The sequence below is a fragment of the Bufo bufo genome, chromosome 1 (genome assembly GCF_905171765.1).
Source record: "Bufo bufo chromosome 1, aBufBuf1.1, whole genome shotgun sequence".
NCBI lineage: Eukaryota > Metazoa > Chordata > Amphibia > Anura > Bufonidae > Bufo > Bufo bufo.
In genome coordinates this window covers 201,781,236-201,801,510 of record NC_053389.1, presented here as the reverse complement: position 1 = coordinate 201,801,510, position 20,275 = coordinate 201,781,236, and the positions used below count along the sequence as shown (strand labels likewise).

At 43.5% G+C, this 20,275-nt stretch overlaps 1 protein-coding gene across 1 annotated transcript in view; it reads right to left on the bottom strand.

Annotated features, from left to right (window-relative positions):
- Nucleotides 1–20,275, bottom strand: part of LOC121002787 (C-Jun-amino-terminal kinase-interacting protein 3-like) — a 153,148-nt gene that overhangs the window by 90,015 nt on the left and 42,858 nt on the right. The window contains exons 8-9 of the mRNA XM_040434332.1: nucleotides 7,049–7,176; nucleotides 2,279–2,333 (exon numbers count right to left, since the gene is read on the bottom strand). Coding sequence (XP_040290266.1) covers nucleotides 2,279–2,333; nucleotides 7,049–7,176 — 183 coding nt within the window. The remainder of the gene's footprint in view (nucleotides 1–2,278; nucleotides 2,334–7,048; nucleotides 7,177–20,275) is intronic.

Genomic DNA, 20,275 nt, shown 5'->3' with positions numbered 1-20,275 from the left:
GAACAGCTTGGACTATTTGGAATGGTATAGAACTTTTGATTTTCCCACAGACTGTGACAGTTTGTGAAGGGTATGAATAATTTTGGACTGGACACTTTTTGCCCACATGTAAATAAAAATTAAGAAATGTTTTTTTCCCACAATAATGCCTCTTGTACATCGTCTTATTATCTTTTGGGAGACACCTATGTCATTTCCCGTCAAAAAATTACTTGCTGGTTGAATAAAAGTAACTTTAAGTCAAAATTTGCCAGGGGTATGAATAATTATGGTCAGCACTGTGTGTGTAATATATATATATATAAAGATATATATATATATATCTATATATATATATATATATATACACACACCCACTGAACAAAAATATAAACGCGACACTTTCGGTTTTGCTCCCATTTTGCATGAGCTGAACTCAAAGATCTGAAAAATTTTCTACATACACAAAAGACCCATTACTCTCAAATATTGTTCACAAATCTGTCTAAATCTGTGTTAGTGATCACTTCTCCTTTGCCGAGATAATCCATCCCACCTCACAGGTGTGGCATATCAAGGTGCTGATTAAACAGCATGACTATTGCACAGGTGTGCCTTAGACTGCCCACAATGAAAGGTCACTCTGAAATGTGCAGTTTGATCACACAGCACAATGCCACAGATGTCGCAACGTTTGAGGGAGCGTGCAATTGGCATGCTGACTGCAGGAATGTTTACCAGAGCTGTTGCCCGTGCAATGAATATTCATTTTCTACCATAAGCAATCTCCAAAGGCGTTTCAGAGAATTTGGCAGTACATCCAACCAGTCTCACAACCGCAGACCACGTGTAACCACACCAGCCCAGGACCTCCACATCCAGCATGTTCACCTCCATGAGTCTGAGACCAGCCACCCGGACAGCAGCAGCAACAATAGGTTTGCATAACCAAAGAATTTCTGTACAAACTAACAGACTATCAGAAAACGTCTCAGGGAAGCTAATCTGCATGCTCGTCATCCTCATCGGGGTCTGGACCTGACTGCAGTTCGTCGTTGTAACCGACTTGAGTGGGCAAGTGCTCACATTCGATGGCGTCTGGCAGTTGGAGAGGCGTTCTGTTCACGGATGAGTCACAGTTTTCACTGTTCAGAGCAGATGGCAGACAGCGTGTGTGGCATCGTGTGGGTGAGCGGTTTGCTGACATTAACGTTGTGGATTGAGTGGCCCATGGTGGCGGTCGGGTTATGGTATGGGCAGGAGTATGTTATAGACAACGAACACAGGTGCATTATATTGATGGCATTTTGAATGCACAGAGATACTGTGACGAGATCCTGAGGCCCATTGTTGTGCCATTCATCCACGACCATCACCTCATGTTGCAGCATGATAATGCACAGCCCCATATTGCAAGAATCTGGACACAATTCCTGGAAGCTGAAAACATCCCAGTTCTTGCATGGCCAGCATACTCTCCAGACATGTCACCCATTGAGCATGTTTGGGATGCTCTGGATCAGCGTATACGACAGTGTGTTCCAGTTCCTGCCAATATTCTGCAACTTCGCACAGCTATTGAAGAGGAGTGGACCAACATTCCACAGGCCACAATCAACAACCTGATCAACTCTATGCGACAGAGATGTATTGCACTGCATGAGGCAAGTGAGGCAAATGGTGACCACACCAGATACTGACTGGTTTTCTGACCCGCCCCCAATAAGGCAAAACTGTGCACATTTCAGAGGGGCCTTTTATTGTGGGCAGTCTAAGGCACACCTGTGCAATATTTATGCTGTGTAATTAGCACCTTGATGTGTCACACCTGTGCAGTGGGATGGATTATTTCGGCAATGGAGAAGTGCTCAGTAACACAGATTTAGACAGATTTGTGAAGAATATTTGAGAGTAATGGATCTTTTGTGTATGTAGAAAATGTTTCAGATCTTTGAGTTCAGCTCATGCAAAAAGGGAGCAAAACCGAAAGTGTTGCGTTTATATGTTTGCTCAGTGTATGCAGCTGTGAGATACAGCTATTAGAACGGGCTGAGTTGCAATACCATACACAATTTGTGGTCAGGATTGGCACTGTTTTTGGAGAAAGCAGCCATGTTTTTCTACTCTTTTAATCAATCCAATTTGAGATCGAGACTGTTTTCGACAAACTACTTGCAAAATCTCGATGCAAATCATTTTTTAAAAAGCTAAAATATAAGGTATTTTTTACATAAAAAAAGTGAACATATGATAAAAACAGAAATGCTGGGAATAAAATGATCATATTTATTAAGCTTACTGTGCATCTCTCAGCTGGGCATTCTCCATTATCAAAGCATCAACAGGATTACCACCTGGAAAAAGAAATAGAGAAAAAGAAAGTATTATGAGTCCAGGAACTGCTGGAAATGTAATGCAGGCTATTATAGGTTTGGTTTTGGTTTTGTTACAGCTGTCAATGTAAAAGTCAATGGTGCATGGATCGGCAACCTTCGTCAGCCCAGCTGCTGTGAAACTACAACTCCCAGCATGCACACCTATTTGACTGTTCTTGTAACTCTCATAGAAGTGAAAGGAGGATTCTGGGAGTTGTAGTTTCAGAACAGCTGGAGTGCTGGAGGTTGCTGATTCCTACAATAGTGAAATCTCATCATCAATTTCTCACATTGACCACTAGATGTCAGTACAATCAGCATTTATACACAAGCATACATAGAACAGTATGATCCGATATGTGAGCGGACATATGGTGGCCATACAGTGGGTAAAGCATAGAGCCCAATGTGCAAACCTTTTACTGCCACACTTTGCCCTCACAGCAGCATTTCTGTTCTGCGTTAACCGCAGTCTCTTGATTTAGCTTTGTGTGCGAGGAGGGGCAGTAAGTCACTGTGTATTGGCACACGCCCTGGCAGGTAGTGAATTCAGAGGCACACTAACATTGTATTTGAGGCACTTTTTAAGAGGGCTACAATTAAAGGCCTTTTACACGGACCGACAATCGGGAACAAAGAACGCTCACACCGTATCACTGCTCTGTGTAAATGTGCCGCCAATCACCCGACAAACGAGGAAGCCGTAAGGGGATCAACGATTATATCACCGATATCACCCACATACTAAAGATGACTGCTGCAGGCAATAAGGGCCAATAGATAAATTGTTATCACCAACCTACTGTATCTGTCCATGTAATAGGGGGTAGGCAGACATGTTAGTGCTATTGTGTATGTCTACAGGTGAGTGTTATCTGTGTACAAGCGTCTCCGGTGTGTCCTCTGTGCGCAGCATATATATCTGCATATATAGATTGGGGGGCCCCAGACGCTCACCCGGGATAACAGGGAAATAGGCCTGGGAGATTTTGGGTGAAAAAAATCATCTTGAATATTTCAACTTTATGGATGATTATTGATTATAATGTCAATTGTGTTTTTTTCTTGCTTAATTAACTAAAATACATGTCCAACTAGTGCACTGTATAGAAAGGGGGTGTCCTGTATATGAAGGGATATCCTGTATATAGGGGGGTGTCCTGTATATAGATGGGTGCATTGTATATAGAGCAGTATGCTGTATACGATGGGTGCACTGTATATAGAGGAGTATACTGTATATAGGGGGTGCACTGAATATAGAGGAGTATACTGTATATAGGGGGTGCACTGTATATGAAGGGTTATCCTGTACATGGGGGGGGTGTCCTGTATATAAAAGGGTGCATTGTATATAGAGCAGTATGCTGTATATAGATGGGTGCACTGAATATAGCGGGGGTGTACTGTATATGAAGGGTTATCCTGTATATAGGGGGGTGTCCTGTATATGAAGGGATATCCTGTATATAGAGGAGTATACTGTATATAGATGGGTGCATTGTATATAGAGGAGTATACTGTATATAGAGGAGTATACTGTATATAGATGGGTGCACTGAATATAGAGGAGTATACTGTATATAGGGGGTGCACTGAATATAGAGGAGTATACTGTATATAGGGGGTGCACTGAATATAGCGGGGGTGTACTGTATATGAAGGGTTATCCTGTACATGGGGGGGGGGGTGTCCTGTATATAGAAGGGTGCATTGTATATAGAGCAGTATGCTGTATATAGATGGGTGCACTGTATATAGTGGGGGTGTACTGTATATGAAGGGTTATCCTGTTTAATTGGGGGGGGGGGGGGGGATGTCCTGCATATAGATGGGTGCATTGTATATAGAGGAGTATGCTGTATATAGAGGGGGTGCACTGTATATAGAGACATTATATGTACATGACATTAACATACCTATGGGGTACAGTGTATATAATACAAGGACATTACTACGGTGTACAGTATATAATACATGAACATTACTATGGGGGTACAGTACAGTGTATATAATACATGAACATTACTACTGTGTACAGTATATAAGAATACATGAACATTACTATGGGGGTACAGTACAGTGTATATAATACAAGGACATTACTACGGTGTACAGTATATAATACATGAACATTACTATGGGGGTACAGTACAGTGTATATAATACATGGACATTACTACTGTGTACAGTATATAAGAATACATGAACATTACTATGGGGGTACAGTACAGTGTATATAATACATGGACATTACTATGGGGGTACAGTACAGTGTATATAATACATGGACATTACTACGGTGTACAGTATATAATACATGAACATTACTATGGGGGTACAGTACAGTGTATATAATACATGAACATTACTATGGGGGTACAGTACAGTGTATATAATGACATGGACATTACTATAGGGGTACTCCACTGGTATCATTCATTAGTATAATTTTGGGGTGCATAACACTTATTGATCATTTATTCAGTTTTTTGGTGGCGAATAAGCAACAATTCAGAATTTTTTAATATTTTTTTTTAAGGCATTTACCCTACAGGAAAAATTACGTGACAACTGTATAGTGCGGACGCGGCAATACCAAATATGTGGAGGGGATAAAATTCAGAATTTTTATTTTTTTAGCTATTAACAGTCCCACAAGGGGAATTTAACGGCGATCTTTTTAACGCTTCTAGAATTATCTGTACTAGTGCTATACTAAAAGTCACCAGCAGGCTGCGCCAGAGAGGTGTGGCCTGCTAGAATACACTGCAGGCATTAGGTTCCAGCGTGCGGTAGACAGACATCGGCATTAGGGATGAGCGAATTTCATATTTTGAAGTTAGTGTGCGGGTTCGTGTTGTGGTTACCACGGACCATAAGGAAATTCCATGACGCAATGCATAACGAAATGCCTTTAGAGGCATTCCGTCATAATAGAAGTCTATGGCCTGCATAACGGATCCGTCCGGTTTACGTCATGCAGGAGAAGACTCCAGCATAACGGAAACCAGACGGATCCGTTATTCAGGCCAGAGACTTCTATTATGATGGAATGAATAACGGAATGCCTCTAAAGGCATTCCGTTATGCATTGCGTCATGGAATTGTGTTATGGTCCGTGGTAACAGAATCCAAAATGCAATTCAGCAAATACCACAACACAAACCCGCACACGAACTTCAAAATATGAAATTCGCTCATCCCTAATCGGCATCCTGCAATCTTATTTGTGGAGTGCCGACGGGAAGCAAAGGGAGTCCGTTATTGAGAGACTGGACTTGACCAGTCAGGGCTATTAGAGCAGGAGCCCTACTGTCCACTGCATGCGAGACCCAAGCAGCACTTATTCTAGGTCGTCGTAAAATGGGCGCGGCCTAGAATAATGCCCATTTATGTACCCCATAAAAATACGTATTGGCGGTCACAGGCGGAACTCCTGCAGGGGACAGGCACGGGCTCCCGCCACCCTCCTCCGGCTGGAAATGAGTCATGTCAGACTGAATGAGTGAGTGATTATATACCAGCGCAGTCTGAACAAGTTCTCTACAGTCCCTGTCCAACGCCAGGATTAAAAATAAAATTGTTACAAACTAAAAGGGTGTATTAATCAAATGAATTTGATTAATCGCCCAGCCCTACAGGGGAGCTGAAGGAAAGAGCACTCCACAGGGCCGGACCACCAGAAGATCTAATCATGAACAACACAGTCTCATCAGACAACACATTTCAGGTCTAATAATGCCTCTTCAACAGGTTACAAAAAACATAAAAAGGAAAGCTTAAAGGGAACCTGTCACCGGGATTTTGGGTATAGAGCTGAGGACATGGGCTGCTAGATGGCCACTAGCACATCCGCAATACCCAGTCCCCATAGCTCTGTGTGCTTTTATTGTGTAAAAAAAACGATTTGATACATATGCAAATTAACCTGAGATGAGTTCTGTCCCTGACTCATCTCACGTACAGGACTCATCTCAGGTTAATTTGCATATGTATCAAATAGTTTTTTTTACACAATAAAAGCACACAGAGCTATGGGGACTGGGTATTGCGGAAGTGCTAGCGGCCATCTAGCAACCCATGTCCTCAGCTCTATACACAAAATCCCGGTGACAGGTTCCCTTTATTGAATGGATCCTCTGGTGTTCATCTAAGTATGGAGAATGTCCGTTGACGGAGCTTGACTGATTATCTCATATCCACCATTCTTTCCTTCCTGATGGAGTCACTGTACAGAGGGTCTGAAGAGTTGGCCTTGTCTGAACAAGTGGTCTTACACAATTTCATGAAAACAGGCGCCAAGGACCTCACATTTGTAAGTAAAGTAAACGTAGAAGCAATGCAATATAATAAGGCTCCATTCAGACGTCCGTAGAATGGGTCCACATCCGTTCCGCAATTATCCGGAACGGGTGCAGACCCATTTATTCTCTATGGGGCCGGAAGAGATGCGGAGAGCACACTATGTGCTCTCCGCATCCGCATTTCCGGAGCGCAGCCCCGATCTTCCAGTCCACAGCTCCGCAAGAAAATAGAGCATGTCCTATTCTTGTCCGCAATTGTGGACAAGAATAGGCATTTCTATGGGGGTGTAGGCCGGGTGTAATGCAATGCACTACGGATGTCTGAATGGAGCCCAAGATATCAGGTTTGCATATATCTTGGCTTCTGCAGAGTGCAGGACACGATACCTTGTAAGTCAGCACCCTCGTCCACATCTGAAATAAATTCTGGACTGGTTCCATACATCTCAGCAAAAAGGGAATCATTGTTCCGCTCATGTGCTTCCTCTCCTGGATCTGAATTTGCTTTTGGGGTACTTGAGGGAGGACACAAAAAACAAAGGAATTAGGACATTAAATACTAAAATGGATTGTGAAAATGAGTATTATTCAGGTTCTTCAGGTGAACACTTGGAGACACCAGCCATACAATTTTCTAATACACATCTTTTTCCAATAGCAATTCCTCACATATAAAAATCTGTCCTGTTCCTGAGATAATCACACAGGTCCACAGGCAATTACATGAAAGAGCTCTTCACCAGTCAGCTGGATGTGTCGGAGCGTGCTCCTGTTGTATACGCTGGGAGTGTTCATAAGGTGCAGACTCCACAACATGCTGGACCTGTAAGTGTCCTTCAGTGCGGTTTCACTCATGTCGCTTTGAAGCAGTTTTTTTTTACCAAAATAAGGAATGTATTAAAAAAAGTTGAATCTTTCCTATATAATTCCCCTCCTTTTACCATCCATGTCTTGCTTCGGCTTCAAAAAACGAATTAACCTCTCCCCTACATCCACTATACATGTATGGCAGATGTCAGGTCTTTAAGGGCATCTGTCAGCAGATTTGTACCTATGACACTGGCTGACCTGTTACATGTGCGCTTGCCAGCTGAAGGCATCTGTGTTGGTCCCATGCTCATATGTGCCCGCATCGCTAAGAAAAAATAGGAATTAGACCTACCGGTAATTGTATTTCCAGGAGTCCGACATGACAGCACCACATGGAGGAGGTCTCCCTGCCCACTATTGGGACAGGAACAAAGAGGTTAAAAGCTCCCGCCCCCCGACAAACACCCACCGGTGTTTTTTTTTAATTATCACACAATGATGGATGCTAAATTTAAACTATTTTTGAATCAATTATTCAACATATCACATTAATCATAACTAAAGGAAGATAAAAAGAGGTATATTCAGGTGCTGTCATGTCGGACTCCTGGAAATACAATTACCGATGGGTCTAATTCCTACTTTCCAGGATGTCCTCCATGACAGCACCACATGGAGCAATAACAGATTAGTACACACATTAGGGAGGGACCACGGCCTGGAGGACCTTACGTCCGAACCTCTGGTCATGGTTTCCTGCAATGTCTAATCTATAGTGTACAAAATGTATGCGAACTCGACCACGTTGCTGCTTTGCAAATCTGATCGATTGAAGCTTCCGCATGTTCTGCCCAAGATGCCGCCCTGGTAGAATGGGCTCTAATATTTTGTGGACAAGCCAGTCCCTTCAGATTGTAGGATTCTATAATTACCCTTTTTACCCATCTGGCCAAAATTGTTTTGGAAGCTTTCCTGCCTTTATTTCGGCCAGCAAACTGTATGAACAGATTTGTATCCTTCCTAAAGCTGCTAGTAACCTCCAAATATTCCAGAAGAGTCCGCCTGACATCTAGCATGTGGAAGCTCTTTTCCGTGTCATTTTTCGGATCTGCACTGATTTAGATAAACGTAGAGACTACTTTCAGTAAAAAGGTAGGATCCAGCTTTACAATGACCCTGTCATCTAGAATCTGAAGGTAAGGTTCCCAGGTGCTTAAGGCTTGTATCTCACCTATCCATTGGGCCAATGTTATTGCCACTAGGAAAACAGTCTTCAGAGAGAGATTTTTTTAAAGAGCAATTCTGTATTGGTTCAAAAGGGTTCTTTAATTAGGCAATTGAGAACTGTCGATAAATTCCAAGGAGGAACAGTTGATTTCGGAGTTGGTCCAATTCTTGTTGTTGCTTTTCTAAATCTGCTTACACATCTATTCTCTGACAAGGAATAATCTAGGAACCAGCTTAAGGCTGCTATCTGAACCTTCAGGGTGCTGGGTTTAAGACCCTTATCAAACCCTTCCTGTAAAAAATCCAATATTTCCGCCAACTTCGGGAGAAAAGGATTTCCATTTTTTGATACCAACCAGGAGTAAATAGATCTTCCATATTTTGTTGTAGATAGCTGAGGTTACCTGTTTATGGCTCTTTTGAAGAGTTGATATAACCCTGTCTGATAATCCCTGTAATCTTAACCTGCTGTCAATCTTAGTCTGTTTATTTCCGGATTCCAGATCGGAGAGAAGGTCTGGTCTAGAGGCAGAGTTATCAGATGTTCTGTAGCTATGGAGATTAGGACTGGAAACCATGATTGTTTTGGCCAGAATGGGGCCACTAAAATTACTTTTGTCGACTCCGCCCTGATTTTCCTGAGGACTGACGCTATTAGGGGAAATGGAGGGAATGCGTATGCCAGCTTCATATCCCATTTTTGAGATAAGGCATCTACCCCATATCTGGATGATCTCTCGGATTTAGGGAGAAGAAGGAATCTACCTACGCATTCCCTTTTGTAGCGAAAAGGTCTATTTCGGGATATCCCCATACCTTCGTTAACTCCTTGAACACTTGTTTGTTCAGAGACATTCGCTCGGGTCCAGGTAGTGTCTGCTCAGAAAATCTGCCGACTGATTTTGTGATCCTTGAAGATAGACTGCCGAGATTGATAAGACATTATTTTCCGCCCAGGAAAAGATCTGGTGCGAAAGAGCTTGAAGAATTCAACCCCTTGGAAGTAATGTTGTCCTATTTTGGCCCCATCCCTGCTGACTAGCATCTGTCATTGCCACGATATAGGGACTTAGGTTCCAGGAAGTCCCTCTTGAGAGATTATCCGCATTGTCCCACCATTTCAGAGATTCTTGAGCTTTGTTTTTTAAGTGAATTTTTTGATTCAGTGATTGTTGGTTTCCATCCCAGACCGAGAGAATAATCTTTTGTAATGTTCTTGAGTGGAAACGACTCCATGGGACCGTCATGATACAGGCTGTCATCAAACTCAGGATGCTCATCGCTTCCCTTATTGTACATACAGATTTATTTTTAATGGGCCTTGACATTTTCTAATAGGCTTATCCGTCTGTTTCCTGAAAGGAAGGATATCTGCAACCTGGAATCTAGTACGGTTTCTAAAAAGATCTTCCTGTTGTCTGGAACTAGGTCTGATTTTTCTAGACTCAGGATCCAACCTAAACTCTGTAGGAGGTAAATAGCACTCCGGGTCTGGTCGACCAGAGTCCGAATTGAATCTGTAATCAGAAGAAAGTCGTCCAGATATGGCACAATTTTTATCTCTTTCCTCCTTAAGAAGGCAACAATATCTATTATCAACTTTGTAAATACCTGTGGGGCTGAGGATATCCAAACGGAAGGCATTGGAACTGATAATGACTTACTCCCCCATTCTCCCTTATTGCAAATCTTAAATATTTTTGGTAGTCTAGGTGGAGCGGCACATGATAATATGCATCTTTCAGGTCCAGGGTGCACATTACCGCTCCTGGAGGAATTAGGGGTATAGTAGATCTAATCGATTCCATCTTGAAGCGTCAGTATTTTATTGATTTGCTCAGGACTTTCAAATTTATTATGGTCCTGAATGAACCGTCCAGTTCATGAATAAAACCCATCACCTTCCTGATGTTTTGGGACCTGAACTACTGCTCCTAATTGTTTTAAATTTGAAATATCTCTTACAAGGTTTTGCTGTACTGCATTTTGTCCATACTAAGTTATCAGATATTTTTGTTGGGGGATTTCCAAAAATTCTATTTTGTAGCCTTCTTGGATTATCTGTTGCGCCCACGGGTTTTGAGTTATCTGACGCCACGCTGGAAGAAAGAATTTCAATCTTCCCCCCACAGGTCTGGCCTCATTGCTTGTTTTGGGAGTTGGGGTTAAGTAAAAAAAAAACTTCCCTTCTCCCCTTTTGGATAGGACCATCTTCCAGATTTTCCTTTGTCCTTAACCGTTTTTTTGTTTTTTTGTAGGAATCTTTTACAAAAAAACTGCTGCTTTCTAGCTTTTTCTTCTGGAAAGCCTTTCTTTTTGTCTGTGGCTTTTTCAAGGATATTGTCCAGCACTGGACCAAAGACGTAGGCCCCCAAGAAAGGAATGGCACATAAATTTATTTTTGGACGTCAGGTCGCCCAACCAATTTTTTAGCCACAAGGCTCTTCTTGCCGTGTTTCAAAGAGCCCCATTCCTAGCAGCAAACCTGACTGATTCCGCAGAAGAGTCAGCTACAAAAGCCGTGGCCATTTTTAACAGGGGAATAGATTCTAGTATATTTTCCCTAGGAGTGCCCATTTTTAGATGGTTTTCAAGTTGAGACAACCATAAAAGCATAGATCTCGCAACTGATGTTGCGGCAATATTTGTGCTAACTAGAGCTGCGGACGTTTTCCTAAGAAGACAGTCAGCCTTCCGGTCCATCGGTTCTTTAAGTTGCGAGGAATCCGCAAATGGAATTGACATCTTTTTTGCGACCCTAGCTACGGAACGGCTGTTCCTCCTTTACGATTTTACTGATACAATCACTGCATAGTTGTTTAGTGTAAGTATCTTGAAGCCTCTTGTTGCACGTAGCAAATCTTTTAGGCTTCTTTTTAGGTTCCACCTTATGGGTAGTTTCTTTTTCCCCCTAGGAAGATATGACAGACAGTCTTTTAGAGTAGATACCCAAAGGGATAAAGAAAGGGACCGGATAAGATATTTACTTACATGTCCCTGCGCAGGAGGCTCTGGGGATTGCTCTCTGCGGATAGCTGATGTATTCAAAATGTGAGGACCCTGATGCTAGCTCCCCTGAGATTTAAATACCACTGGCACTTGCCCCTCCTGTTGCCACGTTGCCTCTCCTATTTCTTCTGGGACTCATCCTAGGAGAGTCAACCGGATGGGACGCGAGGCTGGAAAGCCAAGCCTCCAGTGTCCCCTGCCATGCTGGACGCCGATGGACACCGCAATCCTCCTCACCGGCCGGGGTTATAATCGCTGAAGCCACTATGGGCGCCGCCATCTTGTTTCTGGCTGCCCTTCCTTGGCCCCAGAAATGACGTCAGACGACCTGTGCCTCGTGCATACTGCGTCTTCCATGCGGTCCCGGCGTCCATCGATGAGGAGGAAGTCTGCTGCCCAGAACCCCACCAGGGTTACGGCAACCATCTCCCCAGCCCACGGCCTACTTGGAACTCCGACCTTTTCTACAGACACTTGGCCATCAGATACCTGAGGGGCTGGGGAAACAGCTAAGGTACCCCCAGCTTAGAGGGTTTTAGCATGGCACCTTACCGGCAGGGAAGGAGAGGAACATGCCCCCCGATCCAACCCCTGCCAGTCTCCGGGTTCAGAGACCCCTCTCTGTCCCCGTCCATTATTGGGACAGGAAAAAACACTGGTGGGTGTTGTTCCTGTCCCAATAGTGGGCTGGGAGACATCCTCCATGTGGTGCTGTCATGGAGCACGTCCTAAGGAATAAGGAATGTATTTTTAAAAAAGTTGAATCTTTCCTATATAATTCCCCTCCTGTTACCATCCATGTCTTGCTTTAGCTTCAAAAACCGAATTAACCTCTTCCCAAAATCCACCATACATGTATGACAGGTGTCAGGTCTTTAAAGGGCATCTGTCAGCAGATTTGTACCTATGAAACTGTCTGACTTGTTACATGTGCGCTTGGCAGCTGAAGGCATCTATATTGGTCCCATGTTCATATGTGCCTGCATCGCTAAGAAAAATGATGTTGATATATGCAAATGAGCCTCTAGGAGCAACGGGGGCATTGCCATTGCACCTAGAGAATGTGCTCGCTCTGCAACTGCTGTGTCCTCTGCACTTTGATTGACAGGGCCAGGTAGTGAAATCGTCTTAACGCCTGGCCCTGTCACAGTGCAGTTGCAATGAGAGTTGAGCCTCTAGGTGTAACTGCAACACCCCCGTTGCTCCTAGAGGCTCATTTGCATATAGTAAAATAGTATCATTTTTCTCAGCAGACGGGCACATATGAACATGGGACCAACACAGATGCCTTCAGCTGCAAAGTGCACATGTAACAGGTCAACCAGTTTCACAGGTACAAGTCTGCTGACAGATGCCCTTTAAAGAGGTTTTCTGAGTGTTTAATACTATGACCTGTCCTCAGGAGAAGACATCAGTAGGTATTCGGTGGGGGTCAGACTGCCAGCACCCCCAACATTACCTTTTTGAATAGACTGTGGAACTCCGGTGAGTACCGTGGCCACCAAAAACAGCGCCATCCATTGTATAGCGGATGTGCGTGGATGGAACTGAGCTGTGTCTAGGTCATGTGACCAATACACGAGATGTCAGTGGCCTAGGAAGAGGCTGCAGCGCTCGCGGACTGCCGCAGTCTCTTTGAACAGATGATCACAACAGGGGAGCTGGGAGTCGAACCCCCACTGATCTGATATTGATGAGCTATCCTGAAAATAGGTCATCAGTATTAAACACTCGGACAACCCCTTTAACCCTTACCGGACCTCCCACAGGCTGCGGGTTCTTCTGCTCGTGTCCTGATCAGATGTGCACCCTTCTCTTTCTGTTCAGCTGCATTAACTATTATGATGCTGAACTGGAAGAGAAAGGCTCTGTCCGGGCCTGAGTGGAAGAGCCTACAGGCTGTGTGAGTGCAGCAAGGATGGCTGCATTGGCGGAGCGAGGGATGGGTAAGTACTAAATAAATGATACCTGTAAGCCCAAACCAGGAATGGAACATACAATACCCACACCTGGTTTGGACATAAATACTGATGAAGAATACTGGCCAGTCGGAAATATGTGATTGTGGCCTACAGCTATATATTCACATGGTGCTGTCAAGTGACATTCTTTGCTAAAGTCTTGCAAAAATTGCAGAGAAACAGGTGATTTGACTGCAAGATATGAATATGTACCCAGTGTCATACAAAAATGCTGAGAGAAAACTAACCGATTCCCTTTACATGTAATTAGGTGTCCGCCATCAGTACACCCATAAACCCCAGGACTGAGGATCTCCATTCCCTGTTCTCATTCATGGTCACTTTACAGATACATTTAATGAGGCTTTATAATTTCCCAGTGGTTAGACTTTTATGACAAATCAATTAGACATAAAAGTGGTCCACTGATAAATCCCTTTAACCTCCTAACAGTCCCATTAAAATTGGGAAAAACCTCCCAAAAAAGTCACTCTTTTTATTTATTGTAGATTTTTTATGTGTCTCTGCAGTAAATCTTGTGGACGCACAACTCAGGGGACACTACTGCATTTTTACCCATTAGTGACAATTAATTTTAGCCTTAAGGACCAATAATATTTTTCCCAGTAGTCATAACGTTTTAATATTTTCTTCTCTATTTTATTTTTTTGCAGGATTAGTTGTAGGTTTCATGAACCATTTTGGGGTATATATATAAAAAACCAGATAATGCAGCAGCACAGTCAGATGTGATGTACCGGGTGCAAAGTCCCCACAGAGGTCGGCTCTTCCTCCACGATATATATCAAACGAATGATGAGGCAGCACTTCCAGTAAAGGGTGAACGGGTGTGTAAATAAAGTTTGGGGTCCACACCCGTTCACCCTTTACTGGAAGTGCTGCCTCATCATTCGTTTATATATTAGGGCTGCACGATATGGGAATTTTGTGCGATTGCGATTAGGGCCCTAAAAATTGCGATAACGATGTGCGATGCAATATTTTAAGGGAATTGTGCTAGAGGTCCATTTGCTTGGATTTTCCCATATGAGCCGCTGACGCGGCTGGGTATGACATAGTTATGGGGGATCTGTGGATGACGCTGTTATGTGGGGGGATCTGTGGAGGACGCTGTTATGTGGGGGATCTGTGGAGGACGCTGTTATGTGGGGGATCTGTGGAGGACGCTGTTATGTGGGGGATCTGTGGAGGACGCTGTTATGTGGGATCTGTGGAGGACGCTGTTATGTGGGGGATCTGTGGATGGCGCTGTTATGTGGGGGATCTGTGGATGGCGCTGTTATGGGGTATCTGTGGAGGACGCTGTTATGGGGTATCTGTGGAGGACGCTGTTATGGGGTATCTGTGGAGGACGCTGTTATGTGGGGGATCTGTGGAGGACAGTGTTATGGGGGATCTGTGGAGGACACTTATGGGGACCTGTGGATGGCACTGTTATGGGGGATCTGTGGAGGACTCTGTTATGTGGGGGATCTGTGGAGGACGCTGTTATGGGGGATCTGTGGAGGACGCTGTTATGGGGGATGTGTTCTATGACACATAGGGCCATGAGGGGGGGGCAGCATAAGACACATATATAGCATCTTATGCTGGTTCCCCTCATGGCCCTATGTGTCCCCTCATGTGTCCTAAACTGTGCACATAACTGGCTTTGAGTTAAGTATTTTACTAGTGTGTAAAACAAGCTCTCTCCTATTGATAACATGGCCGCCTCTGTTACTCACTGTCACTATGAATGCACTGCAGCGAGCGGCAGCGAGGTGTCCGGCCGGCGCGTGACTGACGTCACTTAGTAACGCTCCTCCCACTTCAGGAAGCAGGAGCATTACTAAGTAACGTCAGTCACGCGCCGGCCGGGCCACTCGCTGCCGTTAGCTGCAGTGCATTCATCGTGACAGTGAGTACAGAGGCTGGACCTGTTATCAAAAGGAGAGAGATTGTTTCACACACTAGTAAAATACTTTACACGCAAAGCCAGTTATGTGTGCGGGGCCCCTTCATATATAATCGCGGCATTTTCGGGTCGGCCAAATCGCCATATCGCATTTGCCGATTATCGCGATTCGATTATTTTTTCGATTTATCGTGCAGCCCTAATATATATATATTGTATTAGATAACTTTTATTATTTTATTTTACGGGAAAGATAAAAAACAGCAATTTTTACATTATTTTTATTTTTACCACACAGCGTTCACTGTGTGGATAACAATTTTATTATGTGGGTTACTACAATGATAAAAATGCCACATTTCTATATATTTTTACTATTTTTCCTTTCCTCCTGCAGGCTGTGAGCTCTGCAGCTACTCCCTCATTCTTCTCCAGACTGACAGGGAGGGAGGGCAGTTGCTTTACTTGCTCATATCTCTAGTTTGGTACCAGCTAGAAATATGGGCTTTGTATTTTTTGACATTCCAAGCTTTCAGCCAATACCAGAATGACAGCAATATCTTCAGTACATGGGAAGATATCACTGTTAGAAATCGGGATGCAGTGAATACAGCTGAAAATGAAAGTAAAAGCAGGTTTTACCCATGTTTATACCCATCATTACCGACTCAATTTCTAATAGTGATATCTCCTCTGTTGCTTGGACTAATGTTGGAATGCCAGCTTTCAAACAACACCATGGAGTATGCAGTTTGTATGGGTTTCCTCCGGGTACTCTGGTTTCCTCCCACACTCCAAAGACATACTGATAGGGCTCTTAGATTGTGAGCCCCATTGGGGACAGTTGGATGCTAATGTCTGTAAAGCGCTGCAGACTATAGTAGTGCTATATAAGTGCATAAAATAAATAATAAATAAATAAGACCAGTTTCATGCTTCTAGCTGCTACCATTCAGGAGATATCAGCATCTAAAACAGCCCTCCCCCCTCCACTTTCAGCCCAAGCTCAGCTCCCGCAGAACAGTTAAGTACTTTTCACACAGCACAAGTTGAGCTCGGCCAAAACAGTTAGGTAGTTAAAAGGTTTTTTTTCCTCAGAAACCACCCCTTTCAAAATGGTAGTTGGGGGAAATCAGCTGTTCATGCCAGATCCTGCTGTGGGCACCACTGACAAACTGGTGATTTTACCAGGGAAGGTAACGGCCAGCCCAGCATTTTCACCGCAGCAGAAATATGGAGTTTTACATGGCAGTAGGGTTGTTGCGATACCCAAATTTTGATTTGGTTTCGATACCATAAAAAAATTATTGCGATACTCGGTACCATTTGATACCACGCAAAAAATATAATATACCAGAAAAAGCTGCGTGCATTCCGCATTTTATGGAACATCCGGCCCATAATCGAACAGTCCTATCCTATTTTTTGGGGGGACAAGGTGACAAAAAAAAAATTGTGAATCATGCAGTTTTTTTTTGTTTTTTTTTCTGTTACGGCGTTCACCGCATAGGAGATTTTTTTTTATATTTTAGTAGTTTGGACTTAGTGATGTTTATTTATTTATTGTTTATATATTTTATATGTAAAATTGGGAAAAGGGGTGATTTATACTTAATATTTTGGTATTTTTTATTTTATTTTTTTACCTCCTTTAATAATTATTTCCCCCCTTAGGGGCTAGAACCTGGGATCTTTTAATGCCTTGTCCTATTCACCCTAATAGAGCTCTATTAGGGTGAATAGGACTTCACACTCTCCCTGCTGCGGACAATTTTTTTATGATTGCATTTTACTAATTTAGGCTGAAAATCTTTTTTTTCAATTGGTCGTTATTAACCAACTCCGGACCGCTGTACGCAGATTCGCGTTCCGGAGGTGGCAGCCCTGCGCTCAGCGACGAATATACGCGTCATCTCGCGTGAGCCGGGATTTCCTGTGAACGCGCGCACACAGGCGCGCGCGCTCACAGGAACGGAAGGTAAGAGAGTTGATCTCCAGCCTGCCAGCGGCGATCGTTCGCTGGCAGGCTGGAGATGTGTTTTTTTTAACCCCTAACAGGTATATTAGACGCTGTTTTGATAACAGCGTCTAATATACCTGCTACCTGGTCCTCTGGTGGTCCCCTTTGTTTGGATCGACCACCAGAGGACACAGGTAGCTCAGTAAAGTCCCACCAAGCACCACTAAACTACACTACCCCCCCCCCCCCCCGTCACTTATTAACCCCTTATTAGCCCCTGATCACCCCATATAGACTCCCTGATCACCCCCCTGTCATTGATTACACCCCTGTCATTGATCAACCCCCTGTAAAGCTCCATTCAGATGTCCGCATGATTTTTACGGATGCACTGATAGATGGATCGGATCCGCAAAACGCATCCGGACGTCTGAATGAAGCCTTACAGGGGCATGATCAATGACTGTGGTTATCACCCGATATAGACTCCCTGATCACCCCCCTGTCATTGATCACCCCCCCTGTCATTGATTACACCCCTGTAAAGCTCCATTCAGATGTCCGCATGATTTTTACGGATGCACTGATAGATGGATCGGATCCGCAAAACGCATACGGACGTCTGAATGAAGCCTTACACGGGCGTGATCAATGACTGTGGTTATCACCCCATTAAGACTCCCTGATCACCCCCCTGTCATTGATCACCCCCCTGTCATTGATCACCCCCCCTGTCATTGATCACCCTCTGTAAGGCTCCATTCAGACATTTTTTTGGCCCAAGTTAGCGGAATTATTATTTTTTTTTCTTACAAAGTCTCATATTCCACTAACTTGTGTCAAAAAATAAAATCTCACATGAACTCACCATACCCCTCACCGAATCCAAATGCGTAAAATTTTTTAGACATTTATATTCCAGACTTCTTCTCACGCTTTAGGGCCCCTAGAATGCCAGGGCAGTATAAATACCCCACATGTGACCCCATTTCGGAAAGAAGACACCCCAAGGTATTCCGTGAGGGGCATATTGAGTCTATGAAAGATTGAAATTTTTGTCCCAAGTTAGCGGAACGGGAGACTTTGTGAGAAAAAAATAAAAAATATCAATTTCCGCTAACTTGTGCCAAAAAAAAAAAATTTCTATGAACTCGCCATGCCCCTCATTGAATACCTTGGGGTGTCTTCTTTCCAAAATGGGGTCACATGTGGGGTATTTATACTGCCCTGGCACTCTAGGGGCCCCAAAGCGTGAGAAGAAGTCTGGTATCCAAATGTCTAAAAATGCCCTCCTAAAAGGAATTTGGGCCCCTTTGCGCATCTAGGCTGCAAAAAAGTGTCACACATCTGGTATCGCCGTACTCAGGAGAAGTTGGGGAATGTGTTTTGGGGTGTCATTTTACATATACCCATGCTGGGTGAGATAAATATCTTGGTCAAATGCCAACTTTGTATAAAAAAATGGGAAAAGTTGTCTTTTGCCAAGATATTTCTCTCACCCAGCATGGGTATATGTAAAAAGACACCCCAAAACACATTCCCCAACGTCTCCTGAATACGGCGATACCACATGTGTGACACTTTTTTGCAGCCTAGGTGGGCAAAGGGGCCCACATTCCAAAGAGCACCTTTCGGATTTCACTGGTCATTTACCTACTTACCACACATTAGGGCCCCTGGAAAATCCCAGGGCAGTATAACTACCCCACAAGTGACCCCATTTTGGAAAGAAGACACCCCCAGGTATTTCGTGATGGGCATGGTGAGTTCATGGAAGTTTTTATTTTTTGTCACAAGTTAGTGGAAAATGATGATTTTTTTTTCTTTTTTTTTTTTCATACAAAGTCTCATATTCCACTAACTTGTGACAAAAAATAAAAACTTCCATGAACTCACTATGCCCATCAGCGAATACCTTGGGGTCTCTTCTTTCCAAAATGGGGTCACTTGTGGGGTAGTTATACTGCCCTGGCATTCTAGGGGCCCAAATGTGTGGTAAGGAGTTTGAAATCAAATTCTGTAAAAAATGACGAGTGAAATCCGAAAGGTGTTCTTTGGAATATGGGCCCCTTTGCCCACCTAGGCTGCAAAAAAGTGTCACACATCTGGTATCTCTGTATTCAGTAGAATTTGGGGAATGTGTTTTGGGGTGTCATTTTACATATACCCATGCTGGGTGAGAGAAATATCTTGGCAAAAGACAACTTTTCCCATTTTTTTTATACAAAGTTGGCATTTGACCAAGATATTTATCTCACCCAGCATGGGTATATGTAAAAAGACACCCCAAAACACATTCCTCAACTTCTCCTGAATACAGAGATACCAGATGTGTGACACTTCTTTGCAGCCTAGGTGGGCAAAGGGGCCCATATTCCAAAGAGCACCTTTCGGATTTCACTCGTCATTTACCTACTTACCACACATTAGGGCCCCTGGAAAAGGCCAGGGCAGTATAACTACCCCACAAGTGACCCCATTTTGGAAAGAAGACACCCCCAGGTATTTCGTGATGGGCATGGTGAGTTCATGGAAGTTTTTATTTTTTGTCACAAGTTAGTGGAATATGATGATTTTTTTTTTTTTTTTTTTTTTTCATACAAAGTCTCATATTCCACTAACTTGTGACAAAAAATAAAAACTTCCATGAACTCACTATGCCCATCAGCGAATACCTTGGGGTCTCTTCTTTCCAAAATGGGGTCACTTGTGGGGTAGTTATACTGCCCTGG